At 43.0% G+C, this 11239-nt stretch overlaps 1 protein-coding gene across 2 annotated transcripts in view; it reads left to right on the forward strand.

The window, feature by feature from the left end:
* Positions 1–11239, forward strand: part of Rapgef4 (Rap guanine nucleotide exchange factor 4) — a 362806-nt gene that overhangs the window by 56255 nt on the left and 295312 nt on the right. For both annotated transcript variants that reach the window (XM_008855271.1, XM_008855272.1), the window contains exon 2: positions 10392–10534. In XM_008855271.1, the coding sequence (XP_008853493.1) occupies positions 10392–10534 (143 nt within the window). The remainder of the gene's footprint in view (positions 1–10391; positions 10535–11239) is intronic.

Consider the following 11239-nt stretch of genomic DNA (forward strand, 5'->3'; position numbering starts at 1 on the left):
TCATAGATTTTGATGAATCATATTGTAAAGTCCCTATTTTTATTTATTTTTTAAGTTTTGAGACAGGGTCTCACTATGTATATCTGGCTGGTCTTGAACTTACTATGTATAGCTCAGGCTGACCTCCAACTTGCAGCAATCTTCCTGCCTCTGCCTCTTGGATTCTGGGATTACAGATGTGCATCACCACATCAGGCCTTAAAGTTAAATCTTCTTATTTTGAATGTCATTGCCTTAAAAGGTAGATTTGTTGAAGCCATTCTTTCAAGTTTATAGCACATTTTAGTAAAATGGCATTTTTTGATGCTGCAAATAGACATTATTTAGCATTATAATTTGTGCAGTACTTGAGTTAATTTTATTTTATTAGAAGTATCTTTCATTAGTCTTTTGCTGACTCTGATGGGTTAACCTGGGTTGCTGTTTGAATTAGGAAGGTTTTAGTGACTGACGGTGAAACCCACCTTAGAAGATCTGTAGATCATGAACAGAAAGAAACCCCAGCAAAATGGAGCAGGAACTCATAGTGATTGATTGGTTTTAAAGAAATAAAACCCAACTTTAGATGGTACTTAGAGGGAACAGGAATTTATTTCTCTTGGCTTTGGAAGATGAAAAATCCAAGTTCAAGGTGCAGGCTGATTTGGTGTCTGGTGAGGACTCTCTTTTCCTCACAGGCAACATCTTTTCTTGATTCTTAAGTGGCAGAAGGGAGAGCTAGTCACTTGCATCTCTTTCACAAGGAGGACTCTGATCCTACTCACAAGGGTAGACCTTCCTATGTCCCCGTCTCCTAGTGTTATATCACCTAGTGCATTTCAACATGTAAATTGGGATGGGTGGATAAGCATTTAGACTATAGTAGAAGTTTCTCCAGAAGAACAATATACAAGCATGAAAAATTAAATAATAAAACAGTGGGATTAGATGCCCAACACAAATGTTGTAAATTGGATGGCAGGGAAGAGAGAACTTTGTAAAGAAAAGTTCCATGAAGGACTTGATGGCTCAGTTGGCCCATAGAGAAATGAATTGCCATGGGAAAATAACTGTGTTCATTTTTCTCTTGGTGTCTAATGGTTGCTTCAAAGATCATATGTGCATATTTCACCAATTCATGGAGCAGGCATTGGCCACAGCTTGTTTGGATCCACTCAGGTCTTAGATGCTGAAATGAAGGTGTTGGCAGGATTATATTCCTTGGTGAACTTTCTGGACCTTGTTGGCTTTCAGTGTGAAATGTCCCCCACTGATTCATGTGTTTGAACACTTGGTGCTGTTAGGGTTATAGACCCTTTATGAGGTGAAGTCTCCTTGGAGAAAGTTGGTGAATGGGGAACAGACCCTCAGGCTTTGTAGCTTGGCCCCACTTCTTGTTTACTTTCTGCTTCCTGAGTATAGACGCAATGTGACCAGCCAGCCTCCAGTTCCTACCACTATGCCTTCCCTGCCCACTGCCATGTCTTCCCCGTCATGATGGACTGATTTCTGTGGAGCTGTGAGCCCAAACAAGGCTTTTCTTCTTTAAGTTGCTTTTGTCAGGGTATTTTATCTCAGCAACAGAAAGTAACTAAGACAGAGTTCTTCAAAACTCACATGAGCAGCATTTAAAGCCTTGCAGTTATAAGACTGAAATCTCTGTTTCTTCACTAGCAGGAGTCACCACAGGGCCTCTCACAGGCCCTCTCCAGCATGCAGCTTCCTTCAGAGCCAGTGAAAGTGCCTCCACTTCTACCATCACTTGACTAGGCCAGGCTCACCCTGGAAATCTCACTTCTTATTAACATCGACTGATTCTGAACCCTAATCATTCCTGCAGTGTCTTTGACCTTTGCACATGCTGTAACACAGCCACGGTAGTGAGTGCATCCTACTTTTACCATGTTCTGCTGGTTCAAAGCAAGTCATAGGTCCTATCCATACTCAAGGGAGTAGGTGTGGGGATGTGCCATTGTGGGAGTACTTTGAAATTGTGCCTGCTACAGTGTCCTCTTTTGAAAATGATTATTTAATTATATTTCCATTGTAGTAAGAATACTTAGTATGACTTAGTATGAGGTCTACCCTAGTAGCATATTTTTTGTAATTAATTGATTTCTTTATGTGTGTGAGTGTTTTGCCTATATGTTTGTAAATGCACCAAGTATATGCAATAGACATGGAGGCCAGAAGAGGGCATCAGATCTCTTGGAACTGGAGTTGCTGATGGTTGTTAGCTGCCATGTGGGTGCTGAGAACCAAACCCAGGTCCTCTGTAAGAGCAGCAAGTGCTCTTAACCACTGAGCCATCTTACCATCCCCCAATTTTTTAATAATTTGTTTTTGTTTTATGTGTATGAATGTTTGCCTGCATGTATGCATGTGCAGCACGTGCATCAGTACCCATGGAGGTCAGAAGAGGGCATCAGATCGACTGGAACTGGAGTTACAGGTGGTTGTGAGCTGCCATATAGATGTTGGGAACCAAACCCCAGTCCTCTGCAAGGGTTAAGTGCTCTTAAGCACTGAGCAATTGATTCAGCCTCAACAAATTCTTAAGTGTGCAGTAGATACATTATTGTTAAGCTTGGGTTCAATGTTGGACAGCAGATCTTTAACTCTTTCAACTTGCCATGGTAGAACTTTGTTCCACCATTCCATGCTTTTATTCCATGAATTTGATGATTATAGATACTTCATCTAAATGGCAACATGTGATATCTGTCTGCCTGTGTCTGGCTTTTTTCACTTAGCATAATGTCCTCAAGATTCATCTGTATTATTGCATGCTACAGATTTTTTTCAAGGGTAAATTATATTCCACTTTAAATATTTTCTTTGTTTACCTTTTGATGGTCATGTAGGTTGTTTCCACATTTTATCTATTTTGAATAGTGCTGCAGTAAGTATAGAAGTAAGCTATCTTTATGGTCCTGATTTGATTTATTATGGGCAGATATCCAGAGTAGGATTGCTGAAGCTAGGTGAAAACTGTTTTCCATGGTGACTACTCCATTTAAGGGTTCCACCATTGTTTAGAGGTTCCAACTTCCCCATATCTTCTCTGTATTGCTACTTTTCTCATAACTATGAAAACGTGCCCAGCAGAAGCGTAAAGTAGCAGTAAAGGTCCATTAGGGGAAACTCTCCTTCAGATCAAGAGAATGAAATCTCTGGCCTGAGTAGACACCTGACATTCCAGTTGGGCAGGTCAATCACCTGGCTAAGGGACCACCCTCAGGAAGATAGATCTACCCTAAGCCATGCTAAAGAGATAGGTGGAATGCTTATCCCTTCTATGAGATAATGTAATTTTTTTCCCTAGAATTCCTGCCCCCCAGAACAGTTGTTTACAGAGCCATAGCCGTGCAGTTTGGTTAAATCTGCCCGCTTTTCTGAATTATTCAGAAAAGAGAAACTTTTGCTTTTCTGCTTTTCCTCTCTGTTCTAAGCATGCTCTCCCTAACACTTTGGGCTTTCCTCCTCTTTCTCTCAAGCATCACTGCCCCCCTTCCCCTTTTGCTGTGTAGCTGCTTGTCTGTCCTTGGCTGACCTCCATGTCCAACTCAAATAGCCTGGCTTTCTTTCTTCCTCTTCTCCATCTTCCTCCTCTGGGCAGCTGTGGAGATTTACAGCTTGCCTGCCCTGGGGTTTTAATTTTGAGCTCTAGTAACATTACCCTAGAGCTTCCTTTTGAGTTAATTCTTAAATTTGTTTTATTAACAAGACTAAGAATCCTAAGAAGAAGACCCTAATTTCCTCCATGGTGACTCTGGTAGGACTCACTCAAATTTCCTGTAACAGAAGCAACTTAAGGGAGGAGGGATATATTCTGGCTCAGTTTCTGGGGCTTTCCATGGAGCATGGCAGGGAAGGCTCAGTCTGTCTGTGGAGCACAAGGTGGCGGGTTCTGTCAGGGTGGCTCACTAGGAAGTAGAAAGGTCCAGGTGAAACAGGAAATGGATGTAACCTTCAAAGTCTGCCCCTGTGGCCCATTTCTGCTAGTCAGGCCACACATCCCAAAGGTTTCAGACTGGGGCCAGTGAGATGGCTCAGTGGATTAAGGCACTTGCTGCCACACCTGATAACCCGAGTTTGATCCCTGGAATCCACATGGTGGAAGGAGAGAACTGACAGTCACAAGTTGTCCTCTGACTTCCACAATAAATACATGTTTTTAAAACAAAATTTAAATTATTTTATTTATCATTTTTATTTTATGTGTATGAGTATATTGCCTACATGTATGTAAGTGCACCCATGTTGTGCAGTGCCTGCAGAAGTCAGAAGAGGGTGTCGGATCTCCAGGAACTAGAGGTATAGATAGTTGTTAGCCACCATGTGGATGCTGGGAGTCAAACCTTGGTCCTCTTCAAGGGTAGCCAGTGTTCTTAACTACTTAGTCATCGCTCTAGTCCCCCCCCTCAAGGTTCTACATTGTCCCCTATCAGGTGAGAACCAAATATTGAAACGCATGATCCTCGGGGTAGGGGACATTTAAACCATAATATTTGCCAGTACTCTCTCTCTCTCTCTCTCTGTGTGTGTGTGTGTGTGTGTGTGTGTGTGTGTGTGTGTGTGTAAACAATCATCCCTACAGATGCAAGATGAAAGCTCATAATTGTTTTCCTTAGCATTTCCCTGATAATTAGTGGCACGGAGCACCTTTTTATGTGCCTATTGGCCACTTGTATATTTTCTTTTTTGGAGAAATATCTAAGCCTTTATCCCAATATATTATTTTTATTTAATTAGTTACTGTTTTTGGCTTTTCTGCATTGCTGCAGTTTAATCCCAGGGCCTCATGCATGTGAAACAATTGATCTACTGTGGAGCTAAATCTCCAAACTCTAGTCCATTTTTAAATTGAGTTATTAGGGTTGAGTGGGTTTGTTTGTTTTTTTTTTGTATTATTATAGAAGTTAGAAATGATTTTTTATGTGTTGTTATTTGAGCATGTTTTAAAAGTGAAAAATTTTTTAATTTATTTTTGTATTTTTAAAAAAATTTATTTATTATTTCTATTTTATGTGTATGAGTGTATTGCCTGCATATATGTGAGTGCACCCATGTCATGAAATGCCGCAGAGGTCAGAAGAGGGCTTCTGATTCCCCTGAAACTGGAGTTAAGGGTGGTTCGTAGCCATCATGTGGGTGCTGGGAATCGAATCTGGATCCTCTGCAAGAGCAGTCAGTGCTCTTAACTGCTGAGCCATCTCTCCAGTCCCTTATTTTTGTATTTCATACAAAACATCCCAGACAATCTTATTCATCTTTATACCCGTATCCCAAATGGCATCCTCCCATGGCCTCCCCCTCACACTGGAGTCCATATAGTCCGTCATTCCTGTTACTGTCCACTGTGTTATCAGTGCCCCTAGTAACTAGCATTACTCAGTGCTAGTCCATCTACTGAATCTAGTCAGCCTATCTAGAGTTCCTTGTTTTAAGAAGATCAGCTCTTCCTCATCTAGCAGCAATCAGTGGCCAATAGAAAAGTGAGAAAGTTTTAAGTAATTTAAAAAATGGGCATGGATGTTATATGTCAGACTAAGAAAAATAACTTATTGTACCTGGAGCTTTTACTTGGGGGAACAGCTGCCCACCCTGTTAAGGAGGAAGAGAGGAGCCTAGAGTGAATTATAATTAGAGAACCGGCATCATCATTTCAGCACACTGGGAGAGCGTCCGGACATCTCTTGGCTGTTGGTCCTCACCAGCTCCCATCTGCTCTGCCCAGGTCAAGGTGATCTTTCCAAAACAAGCATCCAATCACATCACTCCCTGCTTAAAATAATTTTGCTGACTCTTAATCAGAACCCAGCCTTCTAGCTCCCCAAGACAGGACAGCCATGCTGCTCTGCTTCATGCCCCAACACTGGCCTCCTGTGCCCTCAATTCATGCTCAGCTGATATGGAACAGTAGGGGCTCAGGGAGGGGATGTATGTGAAGCACACTGGTGGGTAGAATTATGTAGATTTGGGGAGAGAAGCCAATTCTGCATTGCTGTACCTGAATACCTGAGACTGAGTAACTTACAAGGAATAGAAGTATATTTCCCACAGTTCTATAGGCTGGATAGTCAAGATCAAGAGTCCAGTGTCTGCTAGGGCCTTCCCTAGCATTCCATCCTATGGCAGAAGGCAGAAGCGGGGAACCCACTCCCACATCCCCCTTCACAACAGCTTCTTCCATTCAGGAGGATAGAGCCCTGTGACCTAAGTACCTTCTACTGTGCTCCTCTTCCCAACACTGTTGCATTAGGGATTGATTTCCAACGTGAATTTTTGGGAATATCTTCAGGTCATAGTGGAGGGTGAGCGTGCTCCCTGTGTGGAGGTAGGGGTGCAGTGCAGTGCAGTAGTGGGGGAGGGGAGCTCACTTTGAGGTGACCGTACAGCTTTGCCACCCCTCCCGAGGTCATTTCCAGGCTGCCCTTGCTTTGGGTCAGTCCCAGTGCTCCTATGGCAGTGACCTGACTCCCTACTGGTGCCAACAGTGTTTCCCAGGATGTGTGAAGTGTACCATCTGGGTTGGATGCCCTGTGAGTGATGCCTGTGCCCGCTGCTGTTGTTCTCTCTGTCCTGGAAGGACTTCCCTCCAGGCTCACACAGCCTCTGAGAGTTGTCAGCACTTTGTTCACTCTTGAAGCCCTAGCTGTATTCTAAAGCCCTGGGCCGTGAGGACTGTGCTCCTAATAGGGAGTTTGAAAGCCATCCAAAGGTGGTGAGTAGACAGAGGCCCTGATACTAGGTACTGTGCCACTATAAGGAAGCACATAGACTGGGTAATATTTTTAAAAAGATATTTTATTTATTGTTTTTATTTTATGTATATTGCCTGCATATGTGTAAGTGCAGCGGTGCCATGCAGTGCCCAAAGAGGTCAGAAGAAAGCGTCAGATCCCCTGGAACTGGAGTTATGGACAATTGTTAGTTGCCATGTGGGTGCTGGGAATTGAACCTGGGTCCTCTGCAAGAAAAGTTAGTGCTCTTAACTGCTGAGCCATCTCTCCAGCCTCCCAGTCTGGGTAATTTATAAAGGAAATTTACCTGTTATAGTTCTGGAGTCTGGACAGTCCATTGGAAGATAAGGGGATATCACACTTGGTTGGGCCTTCTTACTGCATAATCCCAGGAAAAAAGCATAAAGCAAGAGCATATGTGTTTGCAGAAGTCAGAGAGAAGTGGGTAGGGAGAAGGACAGGAGGAGGATAAGGGAGGGAAAGGGAGCACACTCATCCTTTTAATCAGGAACCCATTCCCATGGTAACAGCATGATCCATTCATGAGTGCAGAGCCCTCATGGACTAATTACTTTTTAAAAGTCCCACTTCTCAACATGGTTGCCTTGGGGATTAAGTTTCCAACACACGAGTTTTGTAGGGGCACATGCAAACCACAGCACTAAGTAAGACCTGTGGATCCCTCAGCTCGTTCAGGAGCTTTGTCATGTCAACAACTGAGCACTTGCATCTTGCATATCCTTGTTCTCTTCTTCCCCAGGAACTACCATCCACACCTTTTCTATGGGAGTTAGTTGGGAGGCTAGCAGGCATTTTCTTTGAATCTAGTTTTCATAGGTCTGGCAGGATGAGAGTGGGTAGAGAGAGTCTTAGAGCTTGTGTCTTAGGGCTTTCCCTAGTGATAGTTATCTGCTTGTGTTCTCCAATAGAGTTCATATCTTCTGGTGGAATGTGTTCCAAGTTGCTGGGAGCTCTGGTACATTTAGTTCTGCCCTCTTTAGTAGCCTGGGTAATGCCACATGATGCTGTGCTGACTCCCCTACCCCCAATCCCAGCACCTTCACACAATGGAAGTTGAATTGCCTACCTACAGTCTTTTGTGGGTTGTACATTGGTCCGTATTCTATGGTGAGAACATTGGAAAACACATTGTATTAGTTCCTGTTCTTGTTGTGATAATATCCTGACAAAAGCAACTTAAGGAAGGTTTTCTTTTGGCTTGTGGTCTGAGGGTGCAGCCTACCATAAAAGGAAAGGCAGGAGGAGTGTGAGGCAGCCGGTCACTGTGTGTGTGTCCAAGGCCAAAAAGCAGAAGGGGGTGAATGCTAGTGCTCAGCTTTCTACTTTGTGTTTAGTCTGGAAGCCCAGCCCATGGGATGGTGCCACCCACATTTGGGGTGCATCTTACATCCTCAGTTAATTTTCTCTGGGAACTGCTACACACACATGCCTAGAAGTCTCCTCTTCTAGATGAGTTTTAGATCCTTTCAAGTTGACAATCTAGATTACCCATCGCCCATACCTTCTGCGTTAGTTTTCTAGGGCTTCCAAAGACACTAACAACTGCATGGTTGGACAATGCCACTTTATTCTCTCATGATTCTGGATGCTACAAGTCTGAAATTAGTGCTGATGGAGCAGTGTTTTCTCTGAGGTCTCTAGGGAAGAATCCTTCTGTGCCCTTTCCACCTGCTGATGGTTGCTAGCCGTCCACAGAAGTATGTATGATACATTAACCTCAGCCTCTACCTTCACATGGCTGACCTTTTCTGACTAATTCCAAATTTCCCTCTTGTAAGGTACAAGTCATGGATTAGAGCCTACCCTCATCCAGTCTGACCTCAACTTAATTTCATCCATGAAGATTCCATTGTCACATGAGGCTGTGTATACGAGGTCTTCAGCGTAACTTTGTGGAGGATACAATTCAGTTTATTTCACTTGTCAAAGCAGTGGTTGAGGAGAGAGAGATGGGAGAGATGCCGTTGCAGTCTCTTCTCAGAAAGGACAGATGCCAGTTTGATTCACAGTCCATACTAGTCCCAGCAGCTACAAGGGGAGGCTGATAAGCTCGGGGGAGTGCATGGGTATTTGTGAACATTTCTTGTCTCTTTTCTTGCCAACTCCTTCCTTCTGATCCTGGAATACTCACAGCGTACCTGAGACTGGGTGGTTTCTGGGTAATGTGAAAAATGTCAGAAGGCACCACTGCACTTGGAAAACTGCTCAAAGAAATGAAGGAAATAGTTTATGTCATTTATAAGACTATCCTTTTGTTTGGTTCTTGTAGTTTATTTATTTAGACAGATTCTTGCTGTGTAGCCCAGGCTGGCCCTCAGCCTCAGAATCTTCCTGCTTCTACCTCCTGAGAGCTGGGTTTAAAGTCATGTGCTACTACTACACCTAGCCCTGGGGTTTATTTATTTACTTATTTAATTAGTGAAAAGGTCTTACTTTGTAGCCCTGGCTGACCTGCAACTTCCTGTGTAGACCAGGTTGGCCTCAAACTCACAGAGATCTGTCTGCTTCTGCCTTTTGAGTCCTGGGATTAAAATCATGAGCTACTACACCTGACTTTTCCTTTGGTTTATTTATTTATTTATTTATTTATTTATTTATTTATTTATTTATAACAGCATAGGGGTTTATTTACAGATATTATTATTATTATTATTATTTGTCTTTTTGAGACAAGTCTCCCTGTAGCCCCAGCTGGCCTGGAACTTGCTATGTAGACCAGGCTGGTCTTGAACTCACAGAGATCTGCCTGCCTCTGCAGAGTGCTGGAACTAAAGGCATGCACCACCATGCCCAGCTCCTTTGGTTTATTTTAATCCAGAAATTATGAAATGGTGATCATTAGGGTGGAACTATTGCACAGAGGGGTGTGTGTGTGTCTCTGTGTGTGTGTATGTATGTGTGTGTATGAACAAACATCACTCCTTACACAGCTAGAAGCTCTGACAGCATATGAGCTCATCTACATTTCTACAGAAAGCAGGAAATAAGAGGCAAGTGAGTGTGGGCCACTCCGTCAGACCTTCCCATCTCTGCAGCTGGCTAAGATCAACCCCACTGTTGCTCACTGAGGCTGTCACCCCATCACCTCTCATTTGTCTTCTGTGCTCACCACTGTGGTCAAATACAGATTTTACTCCTTATTATTCACCTCCTTTACATAACTGGCCCCTGTGGACATTTTTGTGACTTCAATTTTTAGTATACTCTATTTTCAGGTGCTTTGTATCACCCTGCTGCTTCCTAGTGCGCAAGCACGACCCACCAACATTACCTGGCACTCAAGACTTTGAGTGGACCTGTTCTAGACATTGTAATAGTAGAGATTTAAGGTGGACAAGGGGAGGGAGAGAGGGGGAGGGAGGGAGAGAGAGAGAGCGAGCGCAAGAACACTATGATGGAGATAGTTGAATAAATGTTTGCAGTGGAATACTTGGGCTAATTGGATATATTAAAATGTAATTAAGCCATGCCTGTAATCCCAACACTTAGGAGGTGGAATCAGGAGGATAATGTTTTCATGGTTGTAAAGAGACCCTGTCTCAAGACAGATAGATAGATAAATAAATAACTGTAATTAGAAGTATGTCTCATGACTTATTTTTAAATAAATACTTACACTGTTTGTACTTTTTCTCACCCATGCAGACCTTTGGAACGATCCAGCGAAGATGTGGACATAATTTTCACTCGACTGAAGGAAGTCAAAGCTTTTGAGAAATTCCACCCAAACCTCCTTCATCAGATTTGTTTATGTGGTTACTATGAGAACCTCGAAAAAGGAATAACATGTAAGGCCCGGGACCCCTGTGGCACATGCTCATGAATGGTGTGGCTCCTTCATGGCTACCCTGGGGAGAAGACAGCATAGGCAGTGCTCCAGCCAGATCTCTGGGCATCAGAATGAGCTGACATTTCTCTCCCCCTGCTCATTTTCTCACAGGCGGAAATGTTTTTTCCAGGGCAGCCCACTTTCCAGAGCTGGAAGGACAGACTGACTCATTCACCCTTAAAGATTCAAATAATTATCTTCTGCAAGCCAAGAAAGATATGACCAATAGGATAGAAAATACAGATAAATGTTTTCTTTGTCTCCCCTGCCCCCTTTTTTTTCGTCTTTTTGAGACAGGATCCCCCTGTAGCTCTAGCTGGGCTGGAACTCACTGTGTAGACCAGGCTGGCCTTGAATTCACAGAGATCTGCCTGCCTCTGCTTCCCAAGTACTAGGATTAAAGGTGTCTTAACTAATGCTATTAGTCATATTTTAAATTAACCTCAGTAATATTATTTATTCCAAGTTTGAATCAGGGACAGAGAGAGTAAAATGATAGGGTAAAAGCTGATATTTAAAAAATATTTAATTAAAAAAATACTTCCCCATCTTAGTGTGTTTTATGCTGCAATAACAGAAAACTTCCATCTGACTGCCTTGAATAATCAATGACTTATTCAGAGAGAGAGAGAGAGAGAGAGAGAGAGAGAGAGAGAGAGAGAGA

The sequence above is a fragment of the Nannospalax galili genome, unplaced genomic scaffold, assembly GCF_000622305.1.
Source record: "Nannospalax galili isolate Female #2095 unplaced genomic scaffold, S.galili_v1.0 scaffold346, whole genome shotgun sequence".
NCBI classification, from domain to species: domain Eukaryota; kingdom Metazoa; phylum Chordata; class Mammalia; order Rodentia; family Spalacidae; genus Nannospalax; species Nannospalax galili.